Source organism: Arachis ipaensis, chromosome B4, assembly GCF_059453495.1.
Source record: "Arachis ipaensis isolate K30076 ecotype BB chromosome B4, ASM5945349v1, whole genome shotgun sequence".
Lineage (NCBI taxonomy): Eukaryota > Viridiplantae > Streptophyta > Magnoliopsida > Fabales > Fabaceae > Arachis > Arachis ipaensis.
Window position 1 is genome coordinate 116,744,146 of NC_142439.1, and position 15,250 is coordinate 116,759,395.

Consider the following 15,250-nt stretch of genomic DNA (forward strand, 5'->3'; position numbering starts at 1 on the left):
AGGAAGAAGGAGATGAAAGGGAAGAGAGGGAGAGATACGGAGACACAGGATGTGGGTTGGGGGGTGTTGTTTTTTTTTTAATTTTATTTTTATTAATTTTAAGGGTAATTTGGTCAAGAAAATGAAATTAAAGTAAAAAAGGACGATTTTATAACGTTTTGTAACGTTGGGGATGATTTTAATAACAAAAAAAGGTCGGAGACGATTTTGATTTTCACCCCAAACCTTAGGGATGATTTCAGTATTTGACCCAAAAAAAAAATCTGCATTATCATCCAGATATTACCGTTCATTCCTTAATTTCTTCCATTTGATTTCTTCTTAAAACCAAAGGCTTTTTTTTACACAAAAGGCTTATTTTTTATTCCTATATATTTTCTGAAAGAATAATTTTATGGTAAAGAAGATTTTATATAAAAAGAATAAAAAGAAGTATATAAATTTACTTTAAAAATTAATAAAAATAAAATAACATCTTTTTTAGATAAATACCTAATAATTTATAAGAATAAATTTTTATTTATTTAATTTACTATTTTTTCTTTATCATAAGTTTTTTTTGTCATTATACTATTCACATACCCACACACCCATACTTTTTTTTTGGACTTGGCCTTGGGTCAGAGAACTGACCCGGCCTAACAACCAGAACCTGAATTTGCCCAACAACACAACCCGCTAATGCCCGACCCTAATCGCAACTCTTCTCTTCTTCTTCGAAGCTAATCTCTCGACGCTCTCCTATTGTCATTGGAACTTCCATCAGGAACCCGGGGACTTGATGCATGGAGCTGATGCCGTAATCGGTCCTCCTCAGTGATGTCACCAGCCTGCATTTGCAGCTTTTCCACTTGGTTTCTACCGCAACCACACCGCGCCGAAGACGTGCCTCGCTGAAGCTCCTAGTGGTGCACTTGGGTCCGTCCTGAGGTTCCTGGAGTCACCGTCATCCTATGGCCGCTGCTACTTCTCTGCCGTATAACCTCCCGCCAAGCAATAAGTCCCTCAGCGTCCCCTCTGCTGTCCCTTCTCCCTATGTTGATAGTGTCGTTGCTGGTGCCGTTAATAGGCCGTTGCAAAGTCGTGGGTCGAAATCGCTCTTCCCCTTTAACATCGTGCCTGTCGCAGGTTTCCGTTTTCACCCTCCCAGGTAACCCCTCTTCTCTTTGGTATCCTTGAAGGCTGGTTGAAACTAAAACCTGGTTGGCTTGATTTCAATTGTATTGATTATGCTGAAGAATCGCAAATCCTGCTTCTGTTCTGATTGTATTCCTGACCTGAACAGGCGGATTGATTGTCCACTACCTCTATAGTTGATTCTCCGCTGCCATCGCTGCCAGTTGGTGAGCTAATTTGTTGCCATCTCGTGGAGTCCAAGTAGCTCCCACTTCCGAAGCCTCAACCACCAGTTGGAGAATGTCTTTGCTGATTGTGTCTGCTTCAGCTAAGGGCGTTCTTGCCTTAATCGCTTGAACCAGAGGTAAGCAATCTGTTTCAATTATGCAATTCGCTATTTGTATATTTTTAATGAGAATGAGAGCTTCTCTATATGCTTGAGCTTCTGCTACTAATGCTGATGTTGTTCTAAATGTTGATGTTGTCCCAGTGATAATTTTTCCTTGCCAGTCTCTGACCAGCGCTGCTAATGCTGCCATGCCCGTTTCCCTGTGGAACGCCGCGTTTGTGTTCGCTTTCACCCTGTTGTATGGCGGAGGCCTCCAAGTAATTCTCTTACTCTCACCATTCCTGCCTACCTTAGGTTTGTTATCTATATTGAGTCCCTTTGTTGCATTATGGTATTCTGCTGCTAGATGCTCTGAATAGATTATTACCTTTTCTGAATTGACTTTTGTTTGCTGGAATATGTGCTGATTCCTCGCTTTCCATATACACCAATAAATACATCCCAAATTGCACAAAAATTTGTCCTGTTCCTTCCTTGTCTCATTCTTGATTTTCTCGATTGTATTCATCATCCATTTTTCAAAAGATCTCACATTATAAGCTGTAGGCACAATTTGAAGGCTAGATCCAAACCACACCGCTCTAGTCCACGGACACAAAAGTAACGCGTGTTTTATTGTTTCATCCTCTTCCTGGCATATGCTACACCTGGGTGTAATTACACTTTTACACTGGTATAAATTCGTGTTCACTAGCAGAATTCTGTGCACTGCTTTCCATAAAAACATTCTAACCTTTTCTGGCACCGGTAATCTCCAAATAGTCTCCCATACCCCCTCAAATTTTGGCTTGTCGATGCTTTGCTGAGTTTTGTCTCTTCCTTTGTGTCTTTCTCCTCCTTCACAGCATGGTATTCGGTTCTGACTGAGTACTGTCCATCATTCTATACGGCCAAACAAAACGATCCTTTTTATTAATCAGACTAATGGGTGTTCTGGTTATCAGTTCAGCTACATTACCATGAAAAATGTCTTGAATTTTGTTCAAGTCCCAGCCTTCGTCCTCTCTTACCAACTCGCTCACTCTTCTATATCGATTTTCTCCGCCTCTCCTCAACTTGTCTGATCCTACCACCCAATTATCTTTCCAAATATCTATCCCCGCTCCACTTCCTACACTCCACCTTCCCTTCCTTCCAAGGAAATCTCTTCCCTCCAACATACTCTTCCATATCCATGACGCGTTTCCTCCTTCTCCCGCCTCCCATAAGCTGCAGTTAGGGTAGTAAATGGCCTTTAGTATCTGAACCCATAATTGCATCCTCCTCTTTTAGAAGTCTCCAAGCTTGTTTAGCCAGGTGTGCTATATTTTGGCATTCTAAATCCTTAAACCCTAAGCCTCCGTTTATTTTACTCTTGGTCATTTTTGTCCAGCTCTTCCAATGAATGCTTCTTTCCTTTCCATTGTTTGTCTACTAGAATCTCGCAATTTCTGATTCAATTCTCTTGCAAAACGATTTAGGAAATTTGATGATGTTCATGGCATAGACTGAAATTGCCTGTATAAATGCCTTTATCAAAACCTCCTTTCCAGCTTGATTTAATAATTTCTCTTTCCATCATTGCATTTTGTCAAGAATCTTCTCTTGTATCCATTCCAGTGCCTTATTCTTAGATCTTCCCCATCTTGCTGGTAACCCTAGGTATCTTCCAGAATCCTCCCACGACGCCATTCCAGTGATCTCTTCAATGTTCACCCTCCTCTGGATAGATACCCGACTTCCAAAAATCAGTCCGAATTTTTCAGTATTAATTCTTTGTCTTGATGCCTCCGTATATTTGTTTATGATCTGAATTAGTTGATAAATCTCCTCTTCTTGCGCACCTGCAAAAATAATACAATCATCAGCGAATAATAGATGAGTGATAATCAGTGCAGTTGGAGCTAACCTTGTTCAAGAAATAAGGTTATCCCTCAACGCCTTTTCCATGAGAACAGCAAAACTTTTCGCTGCCAAGATAAAGAGATAGGGCGATAGAGGATCTCCCTGTTTGAGATCTCTTTGAGGGTAGATCTTGGTTGACAATTTTCCATTAATTTTAAATCTATAAGTAGCACTTTTCATGCAGCTCATCATCAACTTCACCCATTTTTTACTAAAACCGAACTTTTCCATGACCCTTTTCAAAAAATTCCATTCCAATCTATCGTATGCCTTATTCATATCCAATTTGATGGCTGTGTCTTTGCTTCCAAGATCTCCTTCTCTATTTAATTTGTGAAACACTTCCTGTACTATTACTATATTATCCTGTATGAGTCTTCCTTTTACAAAAGCACTCTGAACTGGAGATATGATGACATCTAGCATTTTCCTTAACCTTCTAACCAAGACCCTTGTTACAATCTTATATATAAAATTACAGCAACTTATGGGTCTAAGATGATTCAGGCCCTCCGGTCGACTCACTTTGGGAATCAAAACAACAGTTGTTTCTCCTAAGTCCTCTGGTAAGATACCATCTTCAAATATTTGTCTCACCACACCACACACTTCTTTACTCAAAATATCCCAATGCTGTTGATAGAATAACCCATTTAAACCATCTGGCCCTGGAGCTTTTAAGCTTCCCATACTAAAGACTGCTTGCTTAATTTCCTTGTCTTTGATCTTTGCCATTAGCTCCTCATTCATCTCTCTTGTGACTCTTATAGGTATATCTCTTATGCACTCTTCCAGGTTTCAATCTCCTTTAGAAGTAAACAGCTTAGTAAAATGTCTTTCTACTAACATCATTATGTCTACTTCTCCTTGTATCTAATGTCCTGTCTCATCTTTCAATTTGTTAATTCTATTCCTCATTCTTCTCTGAATGGTTGTTGCATGAAAGAAGGCTGTGTTTTTGTTGCCCCATTTTAACCATTTCAACCTTGATCTTTGTCCCCAATATTTTTTCTCTTGTTTCCAAAGACCTGATATCTGGTTCTTCAATTCTCTCTCTCTTCTTTGATCTCTATCCGTCATATCAGCCTCTTCCATTTGATGTAGCTCAATTTTCTTTCATTCTATTTCTTTATCTGCTCTTTTAAACTTTCCCTTGCTCCACTTTATCAACTCCTTTTTGCATCTGCTTCTCTTGTAAATTGATTCCAACAATTCCTATTTCCGTCATCCTGTTGCCAACTCCTCCTTATTACCTCTTTGCACTCCTCATGCTCTATTCAAAAAGCCTCAAACCTGAACTCTTTTTTTTTTATCCTAACTTGCGGTTGTGTTTTCAAAATTAAGGCACAATGGTCCGAACTTATAGTCGGATCAGCTTTTAGAATAACATTCTGGTATATATGCAGCCATTTCTAATTTACTAACACCCTATCTAGTCATTCCCTAGTACTAAAGTTGTTTTTTGCATTACTGAACCATGTATATTTATTTCCTTTAAGGTCAACATCCATTAAACCATTATCATATACAAACCTTCTAAAAGTATCTAAATAAATTCGTGGTTGTGGATGAATGCCTACCTTTTCGTCTTGACTTAAAATATAGTTGAAGTCCCCCAAATAATCTTGAGGTTCTTCCCTGCTCCTATTACTTACCGTAAGCTCCTGCCATAGTTTCCTTCGCTTTTGGAAAACTGGGTTATCATACACAAAAATACCCTGCCATTTCAGAATATTATTGATGTTAATATTAGCTTTAATATAGTTATCACACTACTCATAAACATCGATATTAGTATTAGATTTCCATAGCAAACATAGTCCACCGGACAAGCCCCGGAGTTCTACGCAAAATATATTGTCAAAATTAAGCCTTCTTCTTATCCTATTCATTTTTTCTTGACTGGATTTAGTTTCCATTAAAAACACTAAAGCGGCTTTACTTTTTTACATAGATTATACAACTCAGAAATTGTTGGGGCAACTGCTATTCTCCGACAATTCCAACTAATGATACTCATGGCTGAGGTTGGGGCATGTTAAAGCCCGCCTCCTCAGCCATTTGTATTCTCTTAATCTGACCAAAGATATACATAGCTAACTGATACTCCCCTGTGCCCAGAGCAGTGATGCTATTCTTTAATTTCTTGGGTTCCATGTCCTCTTGCTCCTCCTTCCATTCCCTGTTTGTTAGCAATGGAACCTGTTTCTTTTCTCGTTTTCTTTTCAAGTTCAGCTTCAATTCCAACTTCTTAGCTAGTCATGTTTCCCAATTTGTCTGTGCTTCTGTTCCTTTATCTTCATCTTCATCACTTGCTAACTCTACATAGTAGATGATCTCACCCGACTTAACATGCTGACCCACAGATTCATGTTCTCTATTATGAGCTTCCTTGGATAGCTTCTTTAATGCATTCTCTTCCATTACACTCTTCAGCAGTTCTTGATGTTCCTTCCCCTCCGTTCTGGCTTTACACGCTTGTTTTTCTCTCGTTCTTGCTAACATAAGTCTTTTTAATTCCTGGCTTATAGTTTCTTTTTCTTTTTTTTTTCTCCGGGCCCAACTTCCAATCTTCCATTTTATAGCTGTTCACTCCCCTTTTTTCAATTATATAATGATTCAGCCCACTTCCTTCAACGTTCCAAGCTTGCAGATGTAATTCTCCTGTGTAGGGCCCAATATCCCTTATTGGTCCGTTTCCATTTGATTTCTGCACCTCATACCTCTTTTCTCCCTTTGGGCCTTTTTGTTATTGGCCCATTTGTTGTTCCTCTCTTTTATCTCCTTAATGAGATTGCTGAGTTTTTAGGTTGTTCCTAGGTCACGCTGCGTATCATTCTCTTCCTGAAAATCATGGATTTTTGGTACTTCTTCTACTTGCTCTTTTGCCTCTGCCATCTCTTCTTCTCTCCTCATTTGGTTTTTCCAAACACTTTCTTGCCTGATTTTCTGCTTTAGTACTTGCTCAGCCCTAATCCTACTCTCCCCAGAACTTTGTTCATCACTACTATCTCTATCGGGGTCCAGTTGCTCCTGCGCCTGCTCCTCTCCTTCCTCTCTCCATCCTTGTTGTTTTCAGAATCTTCCTCCCATGGTTGGACCAGGTCGTCTTTGGCTTACTCCCAGTCCTGGTGAGTACTTGTTCTTGGTTGGATCCCAGTATGCCATGACTGTTGGATTCTTGCATATTTTCTTCTCATGCCCTAGTATACCACAGTTGAAACAGTAGCTGTCCGGCAGCCTCTCATACTTGAAAAAGACCCACAATGGTCGCGTCTTCTCTATATCTAACCAGAATCCTATAGGCAGAGCATTGGTGATGTTGATGATAACCCTAATTCTCAGATATGGTCTTCTGAGGATGCCATCTACTTTTGAATCTTCAGCCTCGGCCAAGACTCCCAATATTTCGCCGATAAGAATACCTGTCTCTTTGTCCATGAGATCATGTGGAATGCCATGCGCTTGAATAAAAAACTCCATGAAGTCATGATCAACTTCAAAAACTGATTCGCCCTCCCTCCATAATCTAAGATTGACCATATTTCCTTTGACATTCCATGGACCATTCTGAATATTCTGCAGCCCTTTCTTCCTGTCTTTGAAGCTGAATAACATCTTCTTCCAACCAATGTCTATAATTGCAACATCTTGATGGTTTTCCCACATTCCCAGTAAAGCATTCTTATATGTTTTAAAATTTATCTCCTTGTCACTTATTAACTTTCCCACCACATTTAAGCAGTCTTTCTTATATCCCAGTTCTCCAGACTTGTTGAGCTTGATGACTTTTCCTTCGATGCTTTCATGTTGTAGGTTGCTAAAAATGTTGTTGTGTATTTTAGGTTTTCCAATGGTTTTGAAGGTTCATGTTGAGCGAGGATTATGTAGGAATATAGATTTGTGTATTGAAACAAGTTGAAAAAACTCCCTTTTGGAGAAAAACCCAAAGTTCTTAAAAGACTCTCCTATTGAGAGAAGAAGAGCTCCTTAGTGGAGAATCTATAATTTTAAGTTTTTAACAGCGTCATCTTCAATGTCAAGTATGCGTCCACACACCCATACTTTGAGGTTTTCGTAAACTTCATCCCAATCTGAGCTGGAGTTTGAACTCAATGTAACTTGATTAAGAGGTAATATGATTGTTACTTAGTCTAGGCCTCCTCTACAGGTACAGAAGCTAAGAAAATAATTGGTTTGGATTTAGGTTTTTTTAATTAGAATTTGATCCAAATTCATGGTTATAGTGGGCTTAAGTTATTAGCCCATGTGATATAAAACTTTTGTAATTTTGTTATGACATGACCATTATGCTCATTTTGGTTATTCAATTTAGATCCACTTTGTTATTGTTGTGGGGAGGGACCAATTTTTCTCCCTACTTTTCTAGCATTGGTTTGTGGTGTTATGAGTTTTTATATCAACAATAAATTGGCCACTGTCTGGGCCCCAAAAAGAAAAAAGCATTGGTCGCTGTTAAATCAAATATAACTTATGTTACTTCTTAAGATTCAATTAGTTTAACAAATATCATTTCTCCTTACCATTAAGCTACTTAGGAGTCATTGTTTAGCAAAAGTTATTAACGTTAAAAAAAGCAATCTAATTTAATTGAAAAAGTATAGGTAAACAACTCATAACTAACTAATTTTAAACAACTGTAATTAATAATAATTAATTTTATATTTTAAACAATAAATTTAAACAATTATTAATTAATGACAATTAATTAATATGGAGTACAGTTTAAAAATATTTGTTGGCTAAACCCTTGTTGATTATCTAGCGAAATTGTGATTGATTTTCAAATTGTTCTACTAGAATTTTGTTATGCCCCAAAGGATTTTTCTTTCTTTTTCTTTCTTTCTTTCCAACTTTAATTCTCTAATTCTTTTTTTATTCTTCCAAATCCTTTTCTTATCCGAATCCGTTCCTTATTACAACTTTCTTTCCTTCTTCCACTCTTTCTATTCTTCTTATTTTTCTCTAACCTTATCATCATCACACCCTCATTCATATCATAAACTCAAAAAGGGGGGGGGGGAATCCACATTTGAACCCAAGGAGCATGGAAGAAGATGAGAAATTGGTATTTGTGATAAAGAAAAACTTCTCTAAAAGGCTATACACATGTACTAAAAGTCTATTTGATCATGTGTTTGCCGACAAGGTGTTTTCAATAAGAACCATTGACAATGCATTGAAGGCTATTTAGGAGAGGTCGGATGAATTTAGACGAGTGAAATTAGGATCAAACCAATTCTAATTCTTTTTTGAGAACGAGTTAGATATACTCAAAATTGAGAAGGGATCCTCATGGTTATTGAAGGATTATATTTTACATGTTCAGAAGTGGATAGATGCTAACTCTCAAGACTACGAGAAAATTAGTTCTTTTCCATTTTGGATTTAATTCTGGGGGTTTCCAGAAAAATTCAAGAGTGAAGTTAGTCGTAAATTGGGTGAGAAAATTGGTAAGATTATTAATATTGGATTTTCTCTATTAGAAAAAAGGAATCCATAATTCTTAAATCTAGAATTTTGATCAATGTTGATAAAAGGGTGAAGGATCGAATGGTTGCTTTAGAAGGTAAAGTACTGAAAATTGGATTGAGATATGAATGTAGGACTTGATTTGAATTGCAACTCTAGGAGGTAAAAATAAAATGATAGAAATTGGATTGAGATATGAGCGTATTGGGATCTTTTACATTTATTGTGCTCACCTTGAACATGATTCAAAGCATTGCCAGATCTTCATGTCAGACTCCGCTTCAGGTGATATTAAAGTGGAAAGCATTGGCGATTGGATCAAGGTTGGTCAAGTAGAGAAAATAATTGAAAATGACGGTAGTGATACTGCAAGCAATTTTAGCAATTACAATCTAAGCCTTCACAACCAAGAAAAAAGCATGTCCCTTTGAAGAACGGAAGATTGACGGTTTAGAATTCAGAATAAATTCTCGTTGCAAGTATAGTTTCTAAACCAAGCAATCAACCTTTCTTACAAAAATTTTGTTTGTCACTTAAGCAAGTCCAATAAAATTGATAACCGAGTATTTAAACCTCGGGTCGTCTTCTCAAGGAACTGCAGGAAGGTATGACTTATTATTAGCTATGAAAAAGGTAGAATTTTGGGTTTTTAAAATAAGGAACATGTAATTTAAATGACGAGAAAAATAAATTAATAATAATAAAATCTCTTGGCAAGGTATAAGAATTTGGAATTTCTATCCTAGTTATCCTTATCAGATGTGATGAGAATTGGGTTTTAATCCCACTTAGTTAAGTCAAGTGGACTAATTAGCTTGATCCTCAAGTCCTAGTCAATCCCTGTGGGAGGACTAGCTTTAGAGCGATCTAGATCAATTAGAATCTGCCAATTTTAACCACTGCTGAGTTTGACAACTCAAGTGTTACCAATTACCTAACCAAATCCAAAAGAGAAGAAATTATCTAAATTAAATTAAAAGCAATCTTAACTAGAATAAAACAATCATAAATCTGAAATACCTTAAATTGCATTTAAACATAAATTTAAGTCCTAACATGGAAAGATTTATAAATCAAATGGGCAACATAAGTAATTAACAGATAAAAGTATTAGAGTATCTAAAAGTATAAGAGAAATATAAATTGAAGAACATTGAACCTGAAATTAAGAAATAACCATAAACTGAGAAGAATCTTAATTCTAAAAATCTAAATCATAAATCCTAAGAGAGAGGAGAGAACCTCTCTCTCTAAAAACTACATCTAAAACTAAAAATTATGAATTATGAGCTGATGATTATGAATGGGTACATTCCCCCACTTTATATCCTCTAATCTGTATTTTCTGGGCTGAAAACTAGGTCAAAAATAGCACAGAAATCGCTGGAGAAGAAATCTGCCACGTTGATTTTTGCCACTGCAATGTGTCCGCGTGGAGCACACGTTCGTGTTGCCTAGCGTCAGAGAAACTATGGCATATTATATATCAAATCGAAGTCCCAGACGTTAGCTTTCCAACACAACTAGAACCACATCATTTGGACCTCTATAGCTAAAGTTATAGCTGTTTGAGTGCGAAGAGGTCAGGCTGGACAGCTTAGCAATTTCTCCAACTTCTTGTACTCCTTCCACTTTTGCATGCTTCCTTTCTATCCTCTGAGCCATTCCTGTCCTGTAATCTCTGAAATCACTTAACACACATATCAAGGCATCTAATGGTAATAAGAGATTATTAAACATAGGGAACTTAAGGCCAAAGAAGCATGTTTTCAATTAAAGCACATAATTAGGAAGACAAATGTAAAACCATGCAAATAGTATGAATAAGTGGGTAAAGAGTTGATAAAAACCACTCAATTGAGCACAAGATAAACCATGAAATAGTGGTTTATCAACCTTCCCACACTTAAACATTAGCATGTCCTCATGCTAAGCTCAAGAGAAGGTATAAAAGTGAAGAGAAATGATAGAATGTATGAAATGCAACCTACCTATATGAATGCAACTACATGCAAAAATATTTCTACCTACTTGGTTAAAAGTAAATTAAATTCTCCAAGAATATACATAAATCAGATTTCACTAATTCAAATTATACAATAAAAGACAAGTAAACTTGTAAGAAGATAGCTCATGAAAGCAGGGAACATAGAATCAAGCATTGAACCCTTACTGGTAGTGTATATTACTCTAATCTCTCAAGTGTCTAGGGTTAATCACTCTACTCTTCTCTAGTCATGCTTTCTAAAACTTTGTTCTTCATCTAACCAATCAACAATATTTAATGTATCAATGCAAACATCATGAGGTCTTTTCAAGGTTGTAATGGGGCTAAGGTAAGGGTAAGGGTATATATATATGGCTAAGTGAGCTTTATAAAGTAAATCCTTGATTAGTCTAAGATCTCACCTAACATATACATACTTTATATAATAAAAAATGCTTTACCTAGCTACCCAAATTTTTTCCACTTTTGTATTACATGCTCATGTATCAAACTTATTTTTTGAATTTTGTCCCATGTGCATTGATCCTTTTTATTTTGCATTTGGGGTAATATTATTTTTCTTCTCTTTTCTTTTCTCTTTTTTTTGTATCCCCTTATTTAATTACTTAATATTTTTTTTCAATGCACATGGTAATTTAATTATTTTGATTTCACATGAGCATGCTTCCCAAATTTTTAAATAACTTATTCAATTTAATTCTCTACTTTTCATATCATCCCATGTTCCCATAAAATTCCTCACACTTAAATTATACACAATATCTATCTTAAGCTAACCAAGGATTCAACTTGGGATTTTTATTTTATTTTTCTGCTCAAGGCTAGTAATGTGGTTATGAAAATAGAAGGGGGTTAAAAAGTTCAAAGTGGCTAACAAGGGTGATGTAAAAGGTGGGCTTATTTGGGATAAGTGAGCTAATAACAAATAATGGCCTCAATCATGTGCAAGCATGTAAATACACTAAATAGTGGACATATAGAATGGAACAAAGCAAAGATTGCGATCATAAAGAAGAAAACACACAAGAATAAAAATTTATGGTTAAATAATGTAACCATGTAAATAAGCTCAAAATCTCACAGGTCGTGTGTTCTTAGCTATAATTCATGTTCCAAATACAACTTCAAACAAGTTTAACATAGAAATTTTTTTCAATTTAGATTAGTGAAATACTATAAAAATTTCTTGAAAAAGAAAATATTGCTTCAACCAAGTAGTAACTAAATGCATAAAATCAAACAAATATGCAATTAAATATGCAAATGCAACAATGAATTAACAAAGAAAATAAAACATTGGTGTTGAGAAGAAGGTAACTAACCCATGGAGATCGGTATCGACCTCCCCACACTTAAAGATTGCACCGTCCTCGGTGCATGCTGAGATGTGTAGGTGGATGGGTTGTTCCAACTGATGCTTTTCTTCAAGGATTGTGCAGATGGACTTGTTTGTCTCCCTTTTTAGAAGTGTCTCCCTTTTTCCGTCTTCGGTGGCCAGCCTGAAAGAAGAGAAAAAGAAGAACAGTAACCCAGAGATAAAGATAAGAAAATAAATGAAGTATGGGTAGGTTAATGCCAACTGATAAGGGTCTCATTTACATGGAAGCTTCAACATGTACGTGAGAAAATAATAGAAGCACATGCCATACCAGTGGTGCAAAATTTGCAACAAAGGGGAGGAGTGTGGGTAAATGAAAATATCAATATAAGTTCATGTCAATTCAAATGAAGTGCAAGTATCATAAAAGATTGGCATTGGCAGATAATTAATAACACCCCATAGTGTAAAATAAGTCACTTAGCACCAAAATAATTCAAGAAAAGATGCAACACACTACAACAAATCCGGCAGATAGCGGCGGAAATTTTGCGGCGGTTTTACAAAACCGCCGCCAAATGACATATTGCGGCGCATATCGCGGCGGTTAGAGACGAGGCTGCAATCAGGATTGTATTTAGCGGTGGTTTTTCTTGAACCGCCGCCAAATGACATATTACGGCGCATATCGCGGCGGTTAGCGGCGATGCTTCAATCAGGATTGTATTTGGCGGCGGTTTTTCAGCGAACCGCCGCTATCTGTAACGTCAAGTGACTCGTCATGTTACATTCTGCGGCGGTTTTTATTTCAACTGCCGCAAAATGCGTATAACGACATATTTCATTGGTTTCCTTTAAGGGAGACACTCCGATAAAGATGCTTAAAACGTATTTTTTTTAAAGATGTTTGTTATTAACTAACATTTAATACATATAATTGATTAAACTATATTATTTTTGTCAAAGATCAGATAAATTGATTTGGTCAAAAAATTGATAAACCAAACCTTGAACCGATTTAAATTAATATTTTTTATAGAAAATGACTAAAATAATCTTATTATAGAAACTGAGTAAAATATTTTTATTATATATTTTTTTTTAATTTTAAAAATCTTAAATTCTAACCCTATAACGATACAAAAAAAGGAAAAAATATTAAAATTTAGGAATATTAATATATATATATATATATAAAAGAATATTTTAGTCAATTTTTATAATAGAAATATTGTAATTATTTTTAATAAAAAATAAATTTAGACTGGTTTAAGGTATAATTTATTGATTTTTTGGCCAAATCAATTTATCTGATCTAATTTTGATAAAAATAATATAGTTTAATCAATTATATGCATTGAATTTTAATTACTTAAAAACATCTTTAAAAAAAGACGTTTTAAGCGTCTTTATCTAAGTGGCTCCCTTCCTTTAATAACAACCATCTGGATATAATCTAATTAATTTAAGACTACTATTTTAGCCTACATATAGTTTAATCATTGTTACTTAATTTCGTAACACTTTTTTTAGATCTGTTTTACGTAAAAAATTTCACAAATTAAATAAGCTATATATGTTAACTCATGTGAACAAATTTACCAATAAGATTTTCTCGTTTACTTTATTGTCATTTAAATTTGCATTCAAACATAAATATAAAATAAGAAAATATAGTCATAGGCTGATTTTATAAAGTTAAAATAAATTTGTAACGAGCATATATTAAAGTTACTCTTCTTTGAAGTTATGCCTTACTAAACATAAATCAGGAAACTCTAAGAGTAGATAAACATGTAAACCTGCGACCCAAATTATTAAATTAAGGGAATCAACATAACTCTTATAATAAAAAAATCAAAATTTCTCTCCAATATTGTATTGACCTAGCGAAAAATTAATAATTAAAAATATTTTCCACAAGTCATTAAAAATTCAAAACTTTATAATTTTACCAAAATTATAATTTTAAATTTTAAATTTTTTATTTTAATGGTTTGTTGAGCATTTATTAAAATAAAAAATTTAAAATTTTTTTAATAACAATCTTAACTTGTATTCTTAGATATAAAAATTCATAATAACTAAATTCAAAATTAATTAATGTTTTATCAAAATTAAATACTAAATAGAATAAAAATATTTTTATATGAAAACCAATCAATCATCTATATAATTATTAGCGCTATATACATCGAAGAGTCATTTGGCTTGGTGGTAACATGACATTGTTAAAGCTTTTCCTTCTTCCAGGTTACAGGTTCGAGCCCTGCCTTCTTCATTTGTGGAAGGTTTACATAGAGTTGATATTCTACAATGATCCACACGTTGTGGGTCTATTGGTGGGCGCAGATTTAATGATTGAGTCGGTTGGACCATTGGACCACCGGTCGGTTTGATTCTAATAACTATGGACTGGGATTTAATGGGAAATTTAAATTTGGCAGCGGTTTTGAAACCGCCGCAAAACTATAATATGTTTTCTTCCTGTTCGACATTTAGCGGCGGTTTGTAACCACCGCAAATTGGGCAATTACAATTTTCCTTGGCATACTGCGGCGGTTAATAATCGCCGCTAAACCCAAATTGCATTTTGCGGCGGTTATTTCAGCGGTTGACTAAAACCGCCGCTATCTATTTTGCCGCGCCCTACTTCCGGCGTTTCATGAAACCGCCGCGAAATGTTTTGCGGTAGTTCAAAACCGCCGCTAAACGGCTCCAGGAACCGCCGCTAAATGGCGTTTTTGTTGTAGTGACAGTTGAATAAGAACTTTTAACACCAATGGTAAAATAAGAAATAAAAATATGCACAAAATTAAAATGTAATGAATGAAATATGAAAATAAATTCAGTAAAATAGAATGAAGGTGAAAAGGAATGAGAAGTGAAAGAAATAAAGTAAGAAAGAAAGAAGAAAGAAGAAAAGATAGAAGAAATTAGGATTAGAAAAGAAAAGATAAGATAATTGGCACTGATTTGGATAAGTTGTGCGGCGCAGGCGACGCGGACGCGTGACTCGTTTTGTGCTACTGGCGCGAGGGCAGCCTCGCGCTCGCACAACTCTCTGTTCGAAACTCATTAT

General features: G+C 35.5%; 1 protein-coding gene and 1 pseudogene across 1 annotated transcript; both read right to left on the reverse strand.

Moving 5' to 3' along the window:
- Window positions 1-638: 638 nt before the first annotated feature.
- LOC148568901 (uncharacterized) lies at window positions 639-1,973 on the reverse strand (annotated as a pseudogene).
- A 4,451-nt stretch (window positions 1,974-6,424) lies between these two features.
- Window positions 6,425-7,018, reverse strand: LOC148568902 (uncharacterized). The gene has a single exon (XM_088484816.1). The coding sequence runs from the start codon at window positions 7,016-7,018 to the stop codon at window positions 6,425-6,427; it is 594 nt and encodes a 197-aa protein (XP_088340942.1).
- Between the last annotated feature and the right edge of the window lie 8,232 nt (window positions 7,019-15,250).

Coding starts and splice junctions, on each gene's coding strand:
- LOC148568902 (XM_088484816.1), bottom strand. CDS start 7,018: ATGTGGGAAAACCATCAAGATGTTGCAATTATAGACATTGGTTGGAAG.